Genomic DNA, 22,818 nt, shown 5'->3' with positions numbered 1-22,818 from the left:
CCCGAGGAGGGCGGGCGGGCGGGCGGGCGGGCCTCACGGGGCCACACCTGCCCAGAGACGGCGAGAGGGGCCCCTTCCTTCCTTCCTTCCTTCCTTCCTTCCCCTCAGAAAGAGCCCACGCGCGGCCACGCTTCCGTCAGGCCAAGGCCCCGCCGAGGGTTTCCCTCCTCAGGGAAGCCCGGCGGGAGGCCCGGGGCCCGAGGCGAGAAGCGGAGGAGGAGGAAGGGGAAGGCCAAGGGGGAAGCGGAAAGGCATGGCCGCGGGGCGGGGAGGGAAGGGTGGTAGGACTTGAAGAGCGCAAGCGGAGGCGCAACGCCTGCGACGCGCAACATGGGAGGAGCCTCCCTCCAGTGAGGCTTCCAAGCCTAAACGGAACTCAGTGCGAAAAGGGAAGAGACGTAGCGCCACTTCCGGGTCCCCCTTTTCTCCAAAGAGGAGCAACACTGGGCGAGGGAGGAAAGGCTTTCTTTTTTTAAAAAATTCAGTATAGGTGAGTGCATCAATGTTTTCTGAATGTGATTTTCCTACTTCTTGACAGAATGGGGATAGACCGGATAGCCCATGAGGTCTCGTCTAACTCTATGATGCTGTGACTCCATTTCCCAGCAGGCAGTGCGGGTCAGGGCCGGAAGTAGGAGCCGTGTTTCTGGTCTGGGCCGGAAGCCGCCTGGCTTGGTCCTCTGGCGTCCTCTCCCTCCCCGGGAAGCGGCCAAGTTCTTCGAGGGCGGACTCGGGAAGGAAGGAAGGAAGGACACCTCCCGCCTCCCACAGTCATGGAGGAGAACGACTGGCGGAGCAGCAACTTCCGGCAGAAGCTAGTCAGCCAGATGTAAGTCCGGGGGGGGGGGGGGGAGGCGCAAGCGAGCGAATGGACACCAGGCCCCGCCAGGCCTCATCCTGGGGCACGAAGGGGCAGGACGGCCCGCCAAGCAGCCCCTTCCCCCCTCCCCTCCCCCCCAGATGCACATGGGCCCCTTCACTGCGGCCCACAAACATCCTGGGATGAGAGAATTTCAAAAAGAACATGTGACTAGAATAAACTGGTACCACTCAGTGGGCCACCTTTGATCATTGCAGGGCAGATAGCCCTGACAGGGGCGATGCATCACCACATTCACACTTACACAATCATGCAGATGCTCCATCCCCAATCGTAGACCAGGAGCAACAGGAACACCCTTGGGAGAGTGATGGGCTCTCGGATGTATCTCAATGGATTGTCATTGATGAATGCACTGGGGATGTTGAGGAGGAGGACAACACTTTACACCTACACGATTCACTTCAACAGGAACACTCTTCAGGGGACATACACACTGTCTTGCACAAAAGGGACCCTGTCAATCCTCAAAGGAAACAGGTCTTGGTAGTAGGGGACTCCCTCCTTAGAGGAACGGAAGCCATCATTTCCAGACCGGATGGGATGGCCCGAGAAACATGCTGCCTCCCGGGGGCAGAAATACACCATATCACTCAGAGGTTCAGCAGGCTCCTAAAGCCCCATCACCCTCCCCACCTTATGTTGATTCATGTAGGAACCCATGACACCGCTAGGCATACTTTTCAAAAGATCACAAATTATTTTCGAGCCCTCGGAAGTAAGCTAAAACTGTGTAATGTACAGGTGATCTTTTCATCCCTCCTCCCCGTTGTAGGACACGGCTCTACAAGGGCCGGAAAAATAATACAGGTCAATAACTGGCTCAGAAAATGGTGTCAAGAGGAGAATTTTGGCTTCCTTGACCATGGTCTACTCTTCCAAGAGGATGGCCTACTAGCAAGTGATGGGGTGCATCTCACACAAGTAGGAAAACATCTTTTTGCACACAGACTGACAAACCTCATCAGGCACACTTTAAACTAGATCCACTGGGGGAGGGGAACAACAGCCTGGCGAACACTGTATTACCTACGACTACAGGGAACCGCCAAAAGGCTAAACGGAGGGCTGCACAAACACAGCAAGGACCAAGTACGGAAAGCACAATAATCCCAAATAAACAGCTCAAGGGGAGGTCACAGGGGCTTACATGTCTTGACACCAATGCTCAGAGCATGGGAAATAAGCAAGACAAACTCCAACTTCTAGCACAGCACCACACATACGATGTCATAGGCATCACTGAAACCTGGTGGGATGACTCCCATCACTGGAATTTAACCATTGAGGGCTATAACCTCTTTCACAGAAATAGAACAAAGGGGAGATGAGGGGGAGTAGCTTTATATGTCAAAAACAGTTACATTGCAGAAGAAATGCAAGACTGTAATCCGGAAAACATCTGGATAAGCATCCGGGAAAGCATCTGGATGAGAATCAAGGGAACCGGGACTCAAAAAGATCTCGTCGTGGGTGTCTACTACAGAACTCCGAGTCAGGATGAAGGACTTGATGAAGCCTTCTGTCAGCAGCTGACCAAACAGGAACCAAGAAGAGATATAGTAGTCATGGGCGATTTCAACTATCCCGATATCTGCTGGAAAACAAACTCGGCCAAGAGCACAAAGTCCAAATTCCTCACTTGCCTTGCAGTCAATTTTATGGTCCAGAAGGTAGAAGAGGCAACAAGGGGATCGGCTACTCTTGATCTAATCTTAACAAATGTGGAAGACCTAATCAATACAGTCGAAGTGGTTGGATCCTTAGGGGCAAGTGACCATGTGCTCCTGCAGTTTGTGATACAAAGGAAGGCTGAAATTAAGACAAGTCAAACACGCATTCTGGACTTTAAGAGAGCTGAGGTCTCTTCCAACTCTGCGGTTCTAGGATTCTATGGTGGTGGTGATAATGGCAGAGACCAAAGTGGCCTGCATGAAGCGCATGACAACTGGAATAGAATATCTAGATGTATATGTGTATTTATGTAATGGCTTCTTTTTCCCTCCCTCCCTCGTTCCGTCCCTCTATTCTTGGTAGAGAGGAATCCATGCGCAAGGCGGGCGTGGCGCACAACAAGTCCAGCAAAGACATGGAGAACCACGTCTTCATGAAGGCCAAGACCAGGGTGAGTGTGTCCCTCCCCCCTCCCCCAATTAGAGCAAAACAGGCATTCATGCTGCAGTGTAGAGAGGCACACCCGTGGCGCCCCTTAACGTGTGGTTCCCCCTCAGGAGGAGTACCTCTCCCTGGTGGCCCGACTCATCATCCACTTCCGGGACATCCGTAAGTAGCTCCCTGCTCATCCACCTCGCTCTCTCTCTCTCTCTCTCTTTACAAGACTTGCTTCAAAGCAGTTCCCCTCCCGTTTGTCTCACTCTTTTTCATTTCCGGATCCTCTTTGTTTCGCAGACAATAAGAAGTCCATGGCCTCGGCTGCAGCTGCTGGTAAGAGCCCTCCTCCCTCCCTCCCTCCCTCCCTCCCTCCCTCCCTCCCTCCCTCCCTCCTTCTTGCCTTCCCTCTTTTTCCTCCTGCCTGCCTTTCTTCCCTTTCCCTCTCCCCTTTACTATCCCTTCATTTCCTCTCCTTCCCCCTGTGATTTTTCTTCCTTCCTTCCTTCCTTCCTTCCTTCCTTCCTTCCTTCCTTCCTCCTTTGCTCTTCTCTCTCTCTCCGCAGACCCCATGAACGCCCTCCAGACCCTGACGGGAGGCGGACCCCCGGCCGGAGGAGGCGGTGGCGGAGGAGGGGGGGCCGGTGGCGGAGGGCCGGCGGCGTCGTCCTCCTCCTCCTCGATGGGGCTGGGGCCCCGCCCCCCGCCTCAAGGGGCCCCCATGGGGGGGATGGCCGGCCTCCCCTTGGCACAGCAGATGGGGCCCCTGCCCGGACAGCAGCCGCCCCCGGGCCCCGGCGCCAACCCCATGGGGCCCCACGGCATCCCCGGCATCGGCCCTCCCTCCGGGCAGCCAAGTAAGTCCCTCGGCCTGGAAGCAGCTTGGCCAAGAGAAGGAGGGACCCCTCTCCCCTCACTCCTGGTGCCCGGGGCCCGACCCCACCACCCCTGGAGCCCTCTAGGCATTGTTTCCCGTACCCGGGCCCGACTCCTCTCAAGGCTCCTCCTGCTTCCTCTCTCAGCCCAGCTCCAGCTGCAGCAAATGGCGCAACAGCAGCAGCAGCAGCAGCAACAGGTGGCCGCCGCGGCCTTGCAGCAGCAGCAGCAGCAGCAGGCGCAGCAACAGTTCCAGCAGGCGCAGCAGAACGCGCTGCAGCAGCAGTTCCAGGCGCAGCAGCAGCAGCAGGCCGCCGCAGCCGCTGCCGTGGCCGCCCAACAGCAGCAGCAGGCGCAGCAACAGCAGCAGCAGATGCAGGCGGTGCAGCAGCAGCAGCACATGCTGAAGATGCAGCTGCACCAGCAGAGCCAGCAGCAGGTAAAGGGGATCTCTCGCAATCTCTACGAGTCTCCTGGGGGAAGCTGGGATTTGGAGTCCAGGCCCCCATCTCTCCCCTTCCCCGCAGATGCAGCAACAGCAGCAGCAGCAGCTCCAGCGCATTGCCCAGATGCAGCAGCAGCTCCAGCAGCAGGCCGCCCAAGTGCAACAACAACAGCAGCAGCAACAACAGCAGCAACAACAGCAGCAACAACAGCAGCCTCCTCCTCCGGCCTCTGCCCAGCAGGTCATGCAGCAGCAGATCCAGCAGATGCAGCAGCAGCAGCAGCAACAACAGCAGCAGCAGCAGCAACAAGTGTCGGCCGCGCAGGCCTCCCAGATCCCCCCGCAGCCCATGGTCTCGCAGGCCCAGACCCTTCCTGGCCAGATCCCCGGACAGGTCATGCCCGTGGCCCTGACCCCGCAGCAACTCAAGGCCATGCAGGTGAGTCCCGCCTTGGGGCCTGAGGGGAGACACTGGCCGCCATGTTGGGCTTTTCCCTCCCTCCTGTCTTGACGCTCGTGCCGGCCACCCTGACCCTGACCCTGACCTTTCACCCTCGCAGGCCAGAGCCCTCCAGCAGCAACAGCAACAGCAGCAGCAGCAGGCAGCCGTGGCGGCCCAGGCGGCCCAAATGGGGGCCTCCAACCAGGTGAGGGGGGGGGGCAAAGAGGAAGCGGGAGCCCGCAGGCGGCCACGGTCGGCCTCGGTGACCATTGACCCGTCTTCCTTCCTTCCTCCCAAGATGATGACCGCCGCGATGGCCAGGGGCGGGATGCAGATCCGCCCGCGCTTCCCTCCGGCCGCCGCCGTCTCGGCCCCCCCGCCCCCCAGCGCCATGCAGATGCCGCCACAGGTATTTCCGGGGGAGGGTCCGGCCCCCCGGGCTCACGTGCCGTCCAGGGCCCCCTCCTCCACCACCGTTCTCCTTGCTTCCTTCTCCGCAGGTCGCCATGATGTCTTCCCCGTCGCCCGTCCAGCAGCAGGCCGCCCAGACCCCGCAGCCCCCGCCCATGCCCCCGCCCCCCCCACAGCCCTCGCCGCAGCCCACCTCCCAGCCCAACTCCAACGTCAGGTGCTCCCCCCCCCCCCCCCCCGTCCGGGCTCTGAGACAGAAGGGGAGGCCGGCCGGCCCCTCCCTTCAGGGGCCCGGGAAAGGCCGACTCCCTCCTGGCCTGGGAACAGATCCGCAGGGCCAGCTGTGAGGCCTGCCCCCCCCCCCCGGCCTTGCTCTCCCCTCCTGCGGCTCCTCTTCCTGACGCCCTTCTCTCCCTTCCGCTGGCAGCTCGGGCCCCGCTCCGTCCCCCGGAGGCTTCCTGCCCAGCCCTTCCCCACAGCCCTCTTCGCAGAGCCCGGCGGCCGCACGGACCCCCCAGACCTTCAGCGTCCCTTCGCCGGGACCCCTCAACACCCCCGGTACGGCTTCCCTTCCTTGCCCCCACCGGAGCCTTCTTGGCTCTCTTCCGCTCTCCTCTCCCTTCCCCTTCCTTCCCCCCTTCTCCTCCTCCTCCTCCTCCTCCTCTCAAGCCCCTTTCCTTTTGCTCCCCGAAGGCAATCCCAGCTCCGTCATGAGTCCGGCCAGTTCCAGCCAGTCTGAGGAGCAGCAGTACCTGGAGAAGCTCAAGCAGCTCTCCAAGTACATCGACCCCTTGCGGAGGATGATCAACAAGATCGACAAGAACGAAGGTCATACACAGAATTCATTTTAAAAATTATATCACATTTTATCCATCTATTCTCATGATCTTATTGGCAGCGTAGCAACTTGTTTAACCATGTATTACTATTACAGTAGAGTCTCAATTATCCAAGACTCGCTTATCCAAGGTTCTGGATTATCCAAGACATTTTTGTAGTCAATGTTTTCAATATATCGTGATATTTTGGTGCTAAATTTGTAAATACAGTAATTACAACATAACATTACTGCATATTGAACTACTTTTTCTGTCAAATTTGTTGTATAACATGATGTTTTGGTGTTTAATTTGTAAAATCATAACCTAATTTCATGTTTAATAGGCTTTTCCTTAATCCCTCCTTATTATCCAAGATATTCACATATCCAAAGTTCTGCCGGCCCGTTTAGCTTGGATAAGTGAGACTCTACTGTATATCTATTAGAATCATGTTGTTGACAAAGAGATTTATTTATCCATCTATTACTCCCACTCTCGTATCATCAACATAGTGGTTTATTTTATCCATTTATTTTTATATTTCCTGGTTTAGACCGGAAGAAAGATTTGAGCAAAATGAAGAGCTTGCTGGATATCCTGACAGACCCTTCCAAACGGTAATGAGAAATAACATTTATTATTATTACTGTCGAGGAAACATAGATACAAAATCTCATCATTATTTTTACCATTTCTGTCAAGGTGATTATTATTATTGTTATTGTTGAAAATATCTTCCAATAGCATTATTATTATGGTTTTGAAGGATCCATTCCTATATTATTATTATTATTATTATTATTATTATTATTATTATTATCCCCTTAACTATGCGCCACCCTAATAATATTTTTATCTACCTTTCCTCTGTAGTTTATTATTACTATTTCTAAATATATTATTCCTAATTATTTCTATATTACTACAGATTATCATTGTATGTTGTTATATATAATTTTAGGTGTCCTCTGAAGACCCTGCAGAAGTGCGAGATCGCTCTGGAGAAGCTCAAGGATGACATGGGGGCAGTAAGAGCCGTACGGCTGCGCTGACATCCTAAGAGCGGCCATGATTTGATTCCCACGTTCTAATTTTAATGTGTCCCCTCGTAATGGGTCCTCCCCTCTCCATATATACATCATGGCTGTTGCAAAAATCATATTGTGAATATACTGTTAGAACAAATTATATTTATTATTATCATTATATAGTATTACTAGCTGTGCCCGGCCACGCGTTGCTGTGGCGAAGTTTGGTGGTCTGGGAAATAAAGTATTGAGGAATTGGTGGTAGTTAAGGTCAAGGGTCAAGGTTTTCCCCAGACATTAAGTCCAGTCATGTCTGACTCTGGGGGTTGGTGCTCATCTCCATTTCTAAGCCGAAGAGCCGGCGTTGTCCGTAGACTCCTCCAAGGTCATGTGGGATGACTACATGGAGCAGCGTTACCTTCCCGCCGGAGCAGTACCTATTGATGCACTCACATTTGCATGTTTTTGAACTTCTGGGTTGGCAGAAGCTGGGGCTAACAGTGGGGGCTCTCTCCGCTCCACCAATTCAAACCTGTGGCCTTTCAGTCCAGAAGTTCAGCAGTTTTATTTTTTGTTTGTTGGAGGCAAGTATGAATGCTGCAATTAGGAAAAATTCACAAAACAACAAAACTACAGGCCCCCCCAACCTCAAAATTTGACAACACAACCCATCATCCACGCCTCAAGGTTGATACAACAAAAGAAAAGAAAAATAAAGTCCTAATTAGAGGGAGAGCAATAATTTTTTTTATCCAATTGCTGCCAGTTTAGAGGGCTAAGCTCTGCCCACTTGGTTGCCTAGCAACCAGCCAAGGGACAGCCAGGTTTCAGTTAGGGGACAGGCAGATTTAGGCCTCACTGAGTCTTCTTCCACAGATTATCTAATTTGCACTGGATTATATGGCAGTGTAGACTCAAGGCCCTTCCACACAGCTATATAACCCATTTAGAATCTTATATTATCTGCTTTGCACTGGATTATCTTGAGTCCACACTGCCATATAATCCACTTCAGTGTGCATTTTATACAGCTGTGAAGAAGGAGCCTCATATAATCCAGTTCTGAGCAGATAATTTAAGATTAGAAATATACAGTAGAGTCTCACTTATCCAACGTAAACAGACCGGCAGGATAAGTGAATATGTTGGATAATAAGAAGGGATTCAGGAAAAGCCAATTAAACATCAAATTAGGTAATCGTTAGACAAATTAAGCACCAAAACATCATATTATACAACAAATTTGACAGAAAACGTAGTTCCATGCGCAGTAATGCTATGTAGTATTTACAGTAGAGTCTCACTTATTCAACACTCGCTTATCCAACATTCTGGATTATCCAACACATTTTTGTAGTCAATGCTTTCAATATATCGTGATATTTTGGTGCTAAATTCATAAATACAGTAATTACTATATAGCATTACTGTGTACTGAACTACTTTTTCTGACAAATTTGTTGTCTAACATGATGTTTTGGTGCTTAATTTGTAAAATCATAACTTAATTTGATGTTTAATAGGGTTATCCTTAATTCCTCATTATCCAACATATTCGCTTATCCAACGTTCTGCCGGCCCGTTTATGTTGGATAAGTGAAACTCTACTGTACTGTATTTACAAATTTACCACTAAAATATCACAATGAATTTAAAACACTGACTACAAAAACATTGATTATGAAAAGGCAGACTGCGTTGGATAATCCAGAACATTGTATAAGCGAATGTTGGATAAGTGAGATTCTTCTTTAATATGAAATAATTACTGGGATAGAATAATGCAGAACAATATAATCTCTAAAACCAGGACAGTAAATAAACAGGGGAATTCCACACAGGAAACAATCAGGGCCAGCTAACACCTCCCAACAAGGTATTCCCATCATCAAAGTCTGGAAAATCCTCTGTTTTCTCAGGGCCACAGACAGTAGAAGCACATAAAATATCGCAAACAACACCACTCTGAAAACAAGGGAATTCCAGACAGGAAACAATCAGGGCCAGCTAACACCTCCCAACAAAAAATTCACTCAGGGAGGAAACAGCCAGGCTTTAAAGCTGCAAGGCCATTACATCCTAATCATTTTTCCTAATTGCAGCATTCATACTTGCCTCCAACAAACAAAAAAAAAAAACCAATCAGAAATATTGTATATTCACAACCTTTAGGAAATAATATCCCCTGATGGCACAGCGTGTTAAAGCGCTGAGCTGCTGAACTTCTGGACTGAAAGGCCACAGGTTTGAATTGGGGGAGCGGAGAGAGCCCCCACTGTTAGCCCCAGCTTCTGCCAACCCAGAAGTTCGAAAACATGCAAATGTGAGTGCATCAATAGGTACTGCTCCAGCGGGAAGGTAACGCCGCTCCATGTAGTCATCCCACATGACCTTGGAGGAGTCTACGGACAACGCCGGCTCTTCGGCTTAGAAATGGAGATGAGCACCAACCCCCAGAGTCAGACACGACTGGACTTAATGTCTGGGGAAAACCTTGACCCTTGACCTTAACTACCACCAATTCCTCAATACTTTATTTCCCAGACCACCAGACTTCGCCACAGCAACGCGTGGCTGGGCACAGCTAGTAATAATATATTAACATATTAGAATAGTAATGTAACCAAATATAACAATAATGTAATTTATTCTTATATTCTGTTAACTAGCTGTGCCCAGCCACACGTTGCTGTGGCTAATGGGAATTCTTTGTTGGTCAGGTGGAATAGGAGTGAATAGCCTTGTAGCCTGAAAGCATGGCCATTTTCTTCTTATGTAAATCCTTGTTTGGTGAGGTGGAATATAAAGGAATAGGGTTGTTGTTTGGAAGGCTGGGTACTTGCATTGTAGGGGAATGGTTTTTTGGGTAATTGGAACTGCAGTGAATAGCCTTGCTGGTTCAAGGCCTGGTCAGTTTCTGTATAGGAGTATTCTTCCTTGGGTAGGCTGAATGGAATGGAGTAATTTCATGGGATAAAAACCTGAGAGTTTTGTATGTAGGGGAAATCTAGGTTGGCCAGGTTGAAGAGCAGTGAATACTTGGTGGTTGAAAGCCTGGCCGGTTTGTACATAGGGACATCCTTTGTTGGGCAGGTTGAATGGGACGGAATAGCCTGATGGGTTCAAAGACTGGGGGTTTTCTATCAAGGGGAAATCTTGGTTGGTCGGGTTGAACAGGACTGAACAGGCTTGCTGTTTGGAAGCCTGGTTGTTTCCTGAGTGGGGGAATCCTTTGTTGTGAGGTGGTAGGTGGCCCTGGTTCTTCTTGTGTTGGTCTTTATTTACTGTCCTGATTTTAGAGATGATATTGTCCTTTATTATTATAGTATAGTAATTATTATATATTATATTTATAATCCTATATTATCTGGTTAGAACTTGATTATACTATGAGGTCCCTTGTAGACAGCTGTTTTAAATCCACTGTGAACTGAATTATATGTCATTGTGAACTCAAGATAATCCAGTTGCAATAAGATATTGTGTATATCTGTGGTTGTGAGTTGTACTGGCTGGCTCTTGTTTCCATGAATGGAGGAGGAATGAGAGAGTGGGGAGGGGGGGGGAAGGAAATGGATGGTTGTGGCCTTGTTTTCAAAGGGGAGAGATGGGGGGGTATGTGTTGTACGGGGTGGACTTTGTTTCCAGGAATGGAGGAGGAAGAGGAGGGGTGGGTGGGAGGAAATGGATGGTTGTGGGTTGTGCTGGATGGGCCTTGTTTTTAAAGGGATGGGGGAAGAGGATGGTTGGGGTGGTTGTGGGTTGTATTGGGTGGGCCTTGTTTACATAAATAGAGGAAGAAGAGTGGGAGGGGCTGGGTGGTGGGCCTGTTGGATGGGCCTTGATTCATGAGTGGAGGAGGAGGAATAAGAGGAGTGGAAGGGAAGAAATTGACAGTTGTGGCCTTGTTTCCAAAGAGTAGAATGGTGGGGGGGGGGGAGGTAGGGGGTAGGGACATGGGTTGCACTGGCTGGGCTTTGAATGAAGAAGGGGAGTGGATGGGAGGAAGGACTCACCCTATCGTCCCACGATCTTGGCCACATACTTGGAGCTGGGCACGGGGACGCACTCGGTGGTGTTGACGCTCTTCCTCCGCAGAAGTGCTGCTGCCGCTGCCTTGCCTCTGTTGAGGGCCAGCCCTCCTCCTCTGCCGCCTCCAGGAGCTGCCACTCCCCCTGCTCCCGCTGCCACTGTCGCTTCCGCTGCTGCTCCTCCTCCTGGTGGAGGACCATAGGTCTGGGAGAATATGGTGGTTACCATGGCAGGGGGGCACCCCCTCCTCTTCAGGGGTGTAGAGCAGGCCCCCGCTGGTTGTGCCCAAGGCCTCGAAGGAAGGAGGGAGGAGTTCGGCATGGGGTAGCAGTAACAGCAAGGTCTGTCCGCCTCTTCCTCCTCCAAGCTCTTCGTCCTCCTCCTCGCCATTCTCTTCCAAATCAATGTCCAGGCCTTGAGGTGGGGCTGCGGCCTGCACCTCCTCCTCCTCTTCTTTTTCATTCTCTTCCTCCTCCTCCTCCTCCTCCTCAGCATCATCTTTAGGAAAAAGCCGAGGTGCGGAGGCCTCCCATAGGCCCAGGTAGGCCAGGCAGTCCCTCAGGAAGAGAGTCTCCTGGGGATACAGGCCTTGACGCCTAGCAGAGATGGAGGAGGAGGAGGAAGAGGAGGCAGTGGTTGCGGGCAAGAGCAGCACCATGTCTCCCGGCAGCGAAAGCGGCAACGCTCCTTCCTCCTCAGGCGAAGGCGAGGCACTGCCGCTCAGCATGGCCACCCAGGGCAGTTCGGTTAGGCCGCAAAGAGGAGGAGGTGTCAGCAGGGAAGAGGTGGGCCAGTCAGGTGGCCCTCAGAGGGTTGATCCCTCTCCGCCTCCTTGCTTTGCCTGGGCTCACTTTTGCCTTCCGGGCAAGGGGACTGGTGGTGGCGTCTTCTGTGTTGGTGCAGGTGCACATCACCTGTTGCAGTTTTTGGCCTTTTGTTGGTCCTGTGATTGTGTTTTTAGTGTAATTGTGATGTATCTTACTTGATGCGGGGATGATGGATTGTGTTGACAATTTTCGAGTTTGCGTTTTTTTTGGGTTTTGTTGTTTTGTGTATCGCCGCAATGCCAAAAGCCTTTTATATATATAGATATAACAATGCATGAAACCATAGTACTTAATATTAATGTTTATGATTCATTTTCCGTCCGTCCAGCCGACCCCTCCGCCGCCGGTGGTCCCTCCGACGAAGCAGCAATACCTCTGCCAGCCGCTCCTGGACGCGGTGTTGGCGAACATCCGCTCGCCCGTCTTCAACCATTCCCTCTACCGCACCTTCATGCCGGCCATGACGGCCATTCACGGCCCTTCCATTGTGTGAGTAGTGGCTCCCGCTTTTGCGCCCTTGTCTCTTCCTGGGGTCCGGTTGGGATCCCGTTCTGATTTCGGGACTGTGTGAACCCGCGTTCCCTCTTGCGGTGGTGTGAACTCCTCCTGTCCTCTTGGCGGGGTTTGCAGGGCCCCGGTGCCGCCTCCCCGGAAGCGGAAGTTCGAGGAGGACGACCGGCAGACCATCCCCAACGTCCTGCAGGGGGAGGTGGCCCGGCTCAACCCCAAGTTCCTGGTCAACCTGGACCCCGCCCACTGCAGCAACAACGGCACCGTCCACCTCATCTGCAAGATAGGTCTGTCCGCCCCCTCCCTCCCTCCCTCCCGCTCTCAGCCTGCTTTCTCCCTTTCCCAGCTCGGAGGGAGGCCCGCTCTCTCTCAGCTCTTTCCTCTCGGCCTGTCTCCAAATCGGGGGGAAAGGCCCCACTTTCTCCCTCCTTCAGACTCCAAGAAGGCCATGGAGTCCTTGCGAGGGAGGCCCGCTCAGGCTGGCCTTCTTTCTCAGAGCTGGAGAAGGGAGAAAGTAGGCAAGCGGCTTATATATTTCTGTCTATCTTTGCATTTGATATTTGCTCTCGCTTTCTCCAGACGACAAGAACCTTCCCAACGTGCCTCCGCTGCAGCTGAGCGTCCCGGCCGACTATCCCGAGCAGAGTCCGCTGTGGGTCGACAACCGCCAGCAGTACGGTGAGGGAACGGGAAGGCGGGGGGGGGGCGGGGGGGGGGCTCAGGACTGGGGGCGGGCCTGACCCCCCCTTTCCGGCCCCAGAGGCCAACCCTTTCCTGCAGTCGGTCCACCGCGCCATGATGTCCAAGCTGCTCCAGCTGCCGGACAAGCATTCGGTGACGGCTCTGCTCCAGACCTGGGCCCAGAGCATCCGCCAGGCCTCCCTCTCCGCCGCCTGAACACCCGCCCCCACCAGACCCCACCCCCACGCCTTCCCTTCCACAAGGACACGGCCTGCCACAGACTTCCAGAGACTTCTGCCATTCAAAAATCAGAGATGCTGCCATTCCATTTTTTTTTTCTCCCAGGGAGACAAAAAAATGAAGCAGCTGCCTCATCCATTTCTATATTTTTTATAATTTTCTTCTCTATTTTAATTTTATTTTTTAATTTAAATATTTTTCCTTTTTATTTTTAAATTGAAATATTTCCGAACCTGGTTATTTTTCAGACTCTTTCCCCCCATTTAAATATTTTCCCATTATTATTGTATTTTAAAACTTCAATCTATATCGGAAACGGAGTGGAGATGGGAGTTAACTGATGTTTCAGGTGTTTTTTGTTTTCTGATATAAAAATAAATGTATTGTTATAATAAAATACTTTGTTTTCCCCTTTTTACTATACAGTAGAGTCCCACTTATCCAACATAAATGGGCTGGCAGAATGTTGGATAAGCGAATATGTTGGATAATAAGGAGGGATTAAGAAAAAGCCTATTGAACATCAAATTAGGTTATGATTTTACAAATTAAGCACCAAAACATCATGTTAGACAACAAATTTGACAGAAAAAGTAGTTCAATACACAGTAATGCTATGTAGTAATTACTGTATTTACGAATTTAGCACCAAAATATCACGATGTATTGAAAACATTGACTACAAAATGGCTTGGATAATCGAGAACGTTGGATAAGTGAGACTACTGTATTATGTTTTCTAGTCTTATAGCAAACTAATTTGACTCTTAAGTTGAAAAGAAAAGCAGTCATAGCACAGTGCTCATTTTTACACATTGGAGGAATCACTGATACAATTTGATTACCTTGCATGAAAAATACAGTTACTGTAAAGTATACAGCTGAAATATTAATATAGAAAAGCTTTTTTTGCAATTACCATACATGAAAATGAACATAAAAACTACAAACACAATGTTATTTCAGCAGATTTACTTTGTCTTCCCTTCAAACAAACACACTCACACACTCACACACACACACACACACACACACACACAAAATCCTGAAATTCATCTCAAAAAAGCAGGGTCAAAAATGATCATTTCTTTGTTTGCTTTGTGATCATACCCCTAGGTGGTGTTACAGGTCGGCTAGCATTGGGCTTCTTTTTCTCAGCAGGCTTCAAGATCTACAATGATAATGAAGTTATTAAGAAAATAGTTTTTGAGTACATGCACCTAAACATGAAAGTACTCATTTCAATCCAAACCACACTTAATAGGTGTAAAATTAAATTTAGCATTGTGTCATACACATAGTTAACTAAAGAAAAACTTTTTAAATAACCTTATATTGAAATGCATTTATTTATTTATAAATTAGTGGGGAGCAGTCCACCCTCCTGTTTAGGGAGCTCCACTGGCTGCCGTTCACCTTCCGGTCCCAATTCAAGGTGCAGGTACTCACCTACAAAGCCCTGCACGGTTCGGGACCCCCCTACCTTCGTGACCGCCTCTCCCCCTATGAACCTGCACGGTCTCTTCGTTCGTCGGGGGAAGCCCTCCTCTCGCTTCCGCCTCCGTCACAAGCGCGGTTGGTGGGGACGAGGGAGAGAGAGGGCCTTCTCCATCGTGGCCCCCATCCCGGCTCTGGAACTCGCTCCCCAGGTAGATCAGGCAAGCCCCCACCCTGGTAGCTTTTAGGTAGCTTTTCAGGAAGAGCCTGAAAACCTGGCTCTTCACACAGGCCCTTGGATAAGGATTGCCCATCTCCATGACAAATCTTGTATCTGTGACCATTTCCTCACCGGTTGCACTTTTCTTGCCTTGTTAACTTGATATAGCAACGGGGTCAATTCCCATCCCAAGTTGTTCTCTCACGAATTTGCAGCACTTTATCAGCTATCTTGTGTTTACACAATTCAATTGGTGCACTTTACTCAGTCTGTTTTTATAACCTTTCTGTGTTTAAATCATGTTTTATTATTTTTGCTACTTTATATATTAATGTTCAAATTTTATAATTGTGCATGTCTTTTTTCCATTTGATGTGTTTTATATTGCTATTGTTTTTATCTGGCCCTATGTGAGCCGCCCTGAGTCCCTTTGGGGAGATGGAGCAGGGTATAAAAATAAAATAATAATAATAATAATAATAATAATAATAATAATAATAATAATAATAATAATAATAATAATAATAATTGTTGTTATTATTATTTAGTGCAGGGTAGGAAATCAAATTATTATTATATATTATATTAATTATGTATAAAATATGCACATTGCCAACACTGAATAGGCTTCTCCAGTCAACATGGAAACGACAGCCATGGAGAAGGTTTGGTGACAATGCTTCGGTAAAAGTTGTATAAAATCAGAAAATGACCCCTCGTTGACACATTTCTCCTTAGAAACAAAAAGAGGCCTTTATTTACAAAAATCTGTTGACTAAAAGCATTTTATAGAAACCCAAAGACATTTGAAATCCCCATTAAAATAGAATAACATAAAATATAGTTGACGGCCATGAGGAATCCTTGACTGCCATTTATTTATTTATTTACTTATTTTTCAAACTTAGATGCCGCCACTCCCCACACAAGAACCGGCTAAAATCAACAATTTAAAAACATCTTAAAAACATCATTTTAAAAAACATCTTTAAAACATCCTAAAAGCACCTTTTAAAACATCAACAACAGAACTCAAAAGCCTGTCGAAACAGACGAGTCTTGCATGCCCTGCGTAAGGCCGACAAGTCCCGCAGGGCACGGACTTCAGGTGGCAAGGTGTTCCAGAGAGACGGTGCCACTGCTGAAAAGGCTCTGCGTCTAGTCGTTGTTAGACGCAAGGTCTTAAAACTGGGGACTTCCAGCAGGACTTGGTCCTCAGAACGGAGGGATCTCTGGGGTTTGTTGGGAGTGAGGCGGTCCCTCAGGTACATCGGCCCTAGACCATGTAAGGCCTTGAAGGTAAGCACCATCACTTTGAAAGTGATCCGGTGCTCAGTTGGTAACCAGTGCAGCTGCCGTAAGATTGGTGTTATGTGGCATCTCATCGGGACTCCCGCAAGGAGCCGGGCGGCTGCATTTTGCACCAATTTGAGCTTCCGGATCACCGACACCAGTTCACCGTGCACAAAGAATTTGCGAACCTCACCTCCTCCAAGGGGAACTCAACCACCTAAACTGGGCTCTACAGGCCAATGGAGACTCCACCACAGACACCAGAAGAGCTGCAAGGCCAAGAACAAGCCAGGAGAGTCAAGACAAAGATCCACCCAGAGGAAAGGTGTTCTTTCCAGACATCAAGGGAACCACTGACCGCATAGGGAAGCTGATGAAGAAGCACAACCTACAGACTATCTACAGACCCACAAAGAAAACCCAACCGAGGCTACGGTCAGCGAAGGACAAGAGGGATCCTCTCTCCTCTGCAGGAGTCTACCGGATACCATGCAGCTGTGGATGAGAAGTCTACAGAGGGACCACCAAACGCAGCAATGCCCAAACACAAGTCAAGGAACATGAAAGGCACTGCAGACTCACTCAACCAGAGAAATCAGCCAGAGCCCTTGATGAACCAGCCTGGACACAGGATATTATTGGAGAACATAGAAATGCTGGACCACTCCAACAACTATCATGTCAGACGACACAGAGAAGCCATTGAAATCCACAAGCATGTGGACAACTTCAACAGAAAGGAGGGAACCATGAAAATGAACACAATCTGGCTCCCAGTATTACAAAACTCCAAAATCAAAACAGTGGATGGGAACCAACACTCTGAGGGCAGAGGAGCCCCAGGGACAGCTAATGACTGAACAAGGGATGCCCCCAGGCAAGAGACAAACCTTTCCAATGCTAATTAGGGTGATTAACTGAAACATTAATGCTGGCTTCGCAGTGACAAAGGACTCTTGCCACACCCTGGACTCTCTACAGATATATATTTTTTTCCTTTCCTTCCCTAAGTTTATCCATGCCTTACACCTCTGAGGATGCCTGCCCTAGATGTGGGTGAAACGTCAGGAGAGAATGCTTCTGGAACATGGCCACACAGCCCGAAAGACATACAACAACCCTGTGATCCTGGCCATGAAAGCCTTCGACAACACAGTCCAAATACAGTCGATTTTAGTGGGTTTGCCTCCCAAAAAGGGCATTTCTTTGTGCATTTTTACTGTTTCCTTTTTTTAAAGTGGGGTTTTCTTCAAAAACAGTCATTTTATGGCAATCATGGTTATTTTTCCTGAGTTTTTGCCCAAAAAGGGTTACTTTGGGCAATTTTCCCTCAGAAAGGGTCCTTTCTAGAGCTATTTCCCACAGAAAAACCAAACTTGGCACACATACCCCCTATGACCAACTATACATCCTGGTACGGTTTGGGGGTGACAGACCAAGGGTGATAGGATTTGCAGTCCCTTCACTCACTGAAGGGTGATTGCGTGAGACCACTAGGACCCCCACCAATGACTGATCAAGACCAAACTTGGCAGATAGGGCCCCCATGACCTACTCTACATCCTGGCGCTGTTTGGGGGGGGGGGCATGGACGATAGGACAATATGGGAATAACCCGGGCACCGCAGAGTCCCCAAGCTAGTCTAGATCTATATATCTATTTATATATTCTATATCTAAATCTAATCTAAATCTATATCTATATCTATCTATATCTATATCTAAAATGAAAGTGAATGTTTGTATGTATCAGCGTTTTGATTGGCTGGCTGGAATATGGGCCAGCCTTCTGATTGGCCGGCTGGAATATGGCCCAGCTTTCTGATTGGCCGCCACTTTCACAGGCCACTGGGACCCCTGAGGCAAAAACTACTACCAAAAGGCTTCAGCCTACTCTCTATCCTCAGAACGACGCTAGCTTTGGTACACTTAACAGCCTTCGGCCTACACTTTTGTAATAAAAAAACCACTGCCACCACCAGGAAGGCCGGACCTGGACCAAACTTGACACACATAACCCCTAGGACCCATGAACCCACTGACAATGGATCTGGACCACATAGACCCAACATGGCCGACTGTGCATACTGATAATAATAAAAAAAATACATTTACTATATCTACTTTCCACAACAGACTGAAGAGGAAAAATGACTATCTTTTTAATCTTTGCTGTCATTATGAACACTTCTATCCCCCTCCCTTACCCCCTTACCCACCCACCACTGGGCGCTTGGGCCCCTCTGCTGACATGTTTAAGGCCTTCCAGGCTGGCCCCACGCTGCTAGGCCCAAAAGCCATCTTGCCTCAGCTTTCAACTTCTTTGTAAGGCCCTACTTTCCTCAAAAGACAGAAGAGAACATTGCTATTATCTTTTTAATGATATGCTTATGAACACCACACATACGATGTCATAGGCATCATTGAAACCTGGTGGAATGACTCCCATCACTGGAATGTAGCCATTGAGGGCTATAACCTCTTTCACAGAAATAGAACAAAGGGGAGAGGAGGGGGAGTAGCTTTATATGTCAAAAACAGTTACGTTGCAGAAGAAATGCAAGACTGTAATCTGGGAAACCAGCTTGAAAGCATCTGGATAAGAATCAAGGGAACCGGGACTCAAAAAGACCTTGTCGTGGGTGTCAACTACAGACCTCCGAACCAGGATGAAGGACTTGAGGAAGCCTTCTGTCAGCAGCTGACCAAATAGGCACAAAGAAGAGATATAGTAGTCATGGGCGATTTCAACTATCCCGATATCTGCTGGAAAACAAACTCTGCCAAGAGCACAAAGTCCAAATTCCTCATTTGCCTTGCAGACAATTTTATGGTCCAGAAGGTAGAAGAGGCAACAAGAGAATCAGCAACTCTTGATCTAATCTTAACAAATGTGGAAGACCTGATCAACACAGTTGAAGTGGTTGGATCCTTAGGGGCAAGTGACCATGTGCTCCTGCAGTTTGCAATACAAAGGAATGCTGAAACTAAGACAAGTCAAACACGCATTCTGGACTCTAAGAGAGCTGACTTCCAAAAAATGAAGGAAATACTGAGTGGCATTCCATGGGAGTTAAGGATGGATGGGAGTTAAGGATGGATGAGAGTTTTTAAAAAGTGAAATACTCAAGGCGCAAATGCAAGCAGTGCCAACAAAGAAGAAAAATAAGACAAGTGCAAAGAAGCCAGAATGGATGTCCAAAGAACTTCTAACCGAGCTAAGACGCAAAAGTGACATGCACAAGAAGTGGAAAAGGGGAGAAATCACCAAAGAAGAATTCAAACGTATAGCCAACACCTGCAGGGAAAAGGTTCGCAAGGCTAAAGCGCAAAATGAGCTCAGGCTTGCCAGGGACATAAAAAACAACAAAAAAGGCTTTTTTCCTTACGTTGGTAGAAAAAGGAAGAAAAAGGAGGCGATAGGGCCATTGCAAGGAGAAGATGGGGTGATGGTGACAGGGGACAGGGAAAAGGCAGAACTACTTAATGCCTTCTTTGCCTCGGTCTCCTCACAAAACGAGAGCCAGCCTCAATCTCGGCAACATGGAATGGACGAAGGATTGGGGGAAATCCAACCCCAAATAGGGAGACAAGCTGTCCAGGACCACTGGCCTCTCTAAACGAATTCAAGTCCCCAGGGCCAGATCAGCTACATCCAAGAGTATTGAAGGAATTAGCGGAAGTTATTTCAGAACCACTGGCAATTATCTTCGAGAGTTCTTGGAGAACGGGAGAAGTCCCGGCAGATTGGAGGAGGGCGAATGTGGTCCCGATCTATCTTCAAGAAGGGAAAAAAGAACGACCCAAACAATTACCGTCCGGTCAGCCTCACATCGATACCAGGCAGGATTCTGGAAAAGATCATCAAGGAAGTGGTCTGCAAACACTTAGAAACAAATGCAGTCATTGCTAATAGTCAACACGGATTTACCAAAAACAAGTCATGCCAGGCTCATCTGATCTCTTTTTTCGACAGAGTTACGAGTTGGGTCGATACAGGGAATGCTGTGGATGTAGCCGACCTGGATTTCAGTAAGGCCTTCGACAAAGTCCCCCACGACCTTCTGGCAAACAAACTAGTAAAATGTGGGCTAGACAAAACTACGGTGAGGTGGATCTGTAATTGGCTAAGCGAACGAACCCAAAGGGTGATTCTCACCAATGCGTCGTCTTCATCTTGGAAAGAAGTGACAAGTGGAGTGCCGCAGGGCTCCGTCCTGGGCCCGGTTCTGTTCAACATCTTTATTAACGACTTAGACGAAGGGTTAGAAGGCACGATCATCAAGTTTGCAGAGGGGACCAAACTGGGAGGGAGAGCCAACACTCCAGAAGACAGGAGCAGAATCCAAAACGATCTTGACAGACTAGAGAGATGATTGGCCGAAACTCACAAAATGAAGTTCAACAGGGACAAATGCAGGATACTTCACTTCGGCAGAAAAAATGGAAATCAAAGACACAGAATGGGGGGCGATGCCTGGCTTGACAGCAGTGTGTGCGAAAAAGACCTTGGAGTCCTCGTGGGGAGGAAGGGGAACATGAGCCAGGAATGTGATGCGGCTGCTAAAAAAGCCAATGGGATTCTGTCCTGCATCAAGAGGGGAATAGCGTCTAGATCCAGGGAAGTCCTGCTCCCCCTTATTCTATTCTGCCTTGGTCAGACCACACCTGGAATCACACTGTGTCCCATTCTGGGCACCGCAGATGAAGGGAGATGTTGACAAGCTGGAAAGCGTCCAGAGGAAGAGGGCGACTAAAATGATGAAGGGTCTGGAGAACAAGCCCTATGAGGAGCGGCTTAAAGAGCTGGGCATGTTTAGCCTGCAGAAGAGAAGGCTGAGAGGAGACATGATGAGGGCCATGTACAAATACGTGAAGGGAAGTCATAGGGAGGAGGGAGCAAGATTGTTTTCTGCTGCCCTGCAGACTAGGACGCAATGGAACAAGGGCTTCAAACTACAGGAAAGGAAGGAGATTCCGTCTGAACCTCAGGAAGAACTTCCTCACAGTGAGAAGGGCTGTTTGGCAGTGGAACTCTCTCCCCCGGGCTGTGGTGCAGGCTCCTTCCTTGGAGGCTTTTAAGCAGAGGCTGGATGGCCATCTGTCGGGGGTGCTTTGAATGCGATTTACTGCTACTTGGAAGGGGGTTGGACTGGATGGCCCATGAGGTCTCTTCCAACTCTACTATTCTATGATTCTATGATTCTATGACGGGGGCATGGTGACGGAATTGCCTGAGCAAGAGGAGGACGACGAGGGCATGGTGACGGAGTTGCCTGAGTAAGAGGAGAAGGACGTGTACAAGGAGACGGAGTTGCCTGAGCAAGAGGAGGAGGAGGTGGACGAGACGGAGTTGCCTGAGCAAGAGGAGGAGGACGAGGGCATGGTGACGGAGTTGCCTGAGCAAGAGGAGGACGTGGACAAGGAGACGGAGTTGCCTGAGCAAGAAGAGGAGGACGTGTACAAGGTGACGGAGTTGCCTGAGTAAGAGGAGAAGGACGTGTACAAGGAGACGGAGTTGCCTGAGCAAGAGGAGGAGGAGGTGGACGAGACGGAGTTGCCTGAGCAAGAGGAGGACGACGAGGGCATGGTGACGGAGTTGCCTGAGCAAGAGGAGGACGTGGACAAGGAGACGGAGTTGCCTGAGCAAGAGGAGGAGGACGTGGACAAGGAGACGGAGTTGCCTGAGCAAGAGGAGGAGGAGGTGGACAAGGAGACGGAGTTGACTGAGCAAAAGGAGGAAGACGTGGACAAGGAGACGGAGTTGCCTGGGCAAGAGGAGGAGGACGTGGACAAGGAGACGGAGTTGCCTGAGCAAGAGGAGGAGGACGCGGAGAAGGAGACGGAGTTGCCTGAGCAAGAGGAGGAGGACGTGGAGAAGGAGACGGAGTTGCCTGAGCAAGAGGAGGAGGACGTGGAGAAGGAGACGGAGTTGCCTGAGCAAGAGGAGGAGAACATGGACAAGGAGACGGAGTTGCCTGAGCAAGAGGAGGAGAACATGGACAAGGAGACGGAGTTGCCTGAGCAAGAGGAGGATGACGAGGGCATGGTGACGGTGTCGCCTGAGCAAGAGGAGGAGGACGGGGACAAGGAGACGGAGTTGACTGAGCAAGAGGAGGACGATGAGGGCATGGGGACGGAGTTGTCTGAGCAAGAGGACGAGGACGTGGACAAGGAGACGGAGTTGCCTGAGCAAGAGGAGGAGGACGTGGACAAGGAGACGGAGTTGCCTGAGCAAGAGGAGGAGGACGTGGACAAGGAGATGGAGTTCCCTGGGCAAGAGGAGGAAGACGTGGACACGGAGACAGAGTTGCCTGAGCAAGAAGAGGAGGACGTGGAGAAGGAGAGGGAGTTGCCTGAGCAAAAGGAGGAGGACGTGGACAAGGAGACGGAGTTGCCTGAGCAAGAGGAGGATGACGAGGGCATGGTGACGGTGTCGCCTGAGCAAGAGGAGGAGGACGTGGAAAAGGAGACAGAGTTGCCTGAGCAAAAGGAGGAGGACGTGGACAAGGAGACGGAGTTGCCTTAGCAAGAGGAGGAGGACGTGGACAAGGAGACGGAGTTGC

General features: G+C 49.6%; 1 protein-coding gene across 6 annotated transcripts; it reads left to right on the top strand.

The window, feature by feature from the left end:
• The first annotated feature begins 78 nt into the window (after window positions 1-78).
• Window positions 79-13,699, top strand: LOC134292949 (mediator of RNA polymerase II transcription subunit 15-like). Of its 6 annotated transcripts, none has more exons than XM_062958837.1 (19): window positions 79-490; window positions 610-829; window positions 2,918-3,005; window positions 3,112-3,163; window positions 3,290-3,325; window positions 3,556-3,846; window positions 4,012-4,304; window positions 4,393-4,749; window positions 4,871-4,957; window positions 5,051-5,161; window positions 5,253-5,380; window positions 5,591-5,721; window positions 5,857-5,991; window positions 6,538-6,601; window positions 6,946-7,021; window positions 12,200-12,360; window positions 12,502-12,668; window positions 12,961-13,059; window positions 13,142-13,699. In XM_062958837.1, exons 2-19 carry the CDS (start codon window positions 774-776, stop codon window positions 13,276-13,278), a joined length of 2,469 nt encoding a protein of 822 aa, XP_062814907.1. In that variant the 5' UTR covers window positions 79-490; window positions 610-773; the 3' UTR covers window positions 13,279-13,699. The 6 variants fall into 6 exon arrangements, with proteins under 6 accessions (XP_062814907.1, XP_062814906.1, XP_062814908.1 ...); XM_062958836.1 differs by having other exon boundaries at window positions 607-829; XM_062958838.1 differs by having other exon boundaries at window positions 79-829; window positions 6,946-7,012.
• The last annotated feature ends 9,119 nt before the right edge of the window (window positions 13,700-22,818 follow it).

Source organism: Anolis carolinensis, chromosome Y (genome assembly GCF_035594765.1).
Source record: "Anolis carolinensis isolate JA03-04 chromosome Y, rAnoCar3.1.pri, whole genome shotgun sequence".
Taxonomy (NCBI): domain Eukaryota; kingdom Metazoa; phylum Chordata; class Lepidosauria; order Squamata; family Dactyloidae; genus Anolis; species Anolis carolinensis.
The sequence above is the reverse complement of the archived record's forward strand: the minus strand, read 5'-3'. Positions and strand labels throughout refer to the sequence as shown.

What these genes read in the sequence shown, in the direction of transcription:
- LOC134292949 (XM_062958837.1), top strand. Translation starts at nt 774, where the DNA reads ATGGAGGAGAACGACTGGCGGAGCAGCAACTTCCGGCAGAAGCTAGTC. An exon ending in TCATGAAGGCCAAGACCAGG is followed by an intron (nt 3,006 to 3,111) that starts GTGAGTGTGTCC and finishes GTTCCCCCTCAG; the next exon opens with GAGGAGTACCTCTCCCTGGT. An exon ending in GGCCTCGGCTGCAGCTGCTG is followed by an intron (nt 3,326 to 3,555) that starts GTAAGAGCCCTC and finishes CTCTCTCCGCAG; the next exon opens with ACCCCATGAACGCCCTCCAG.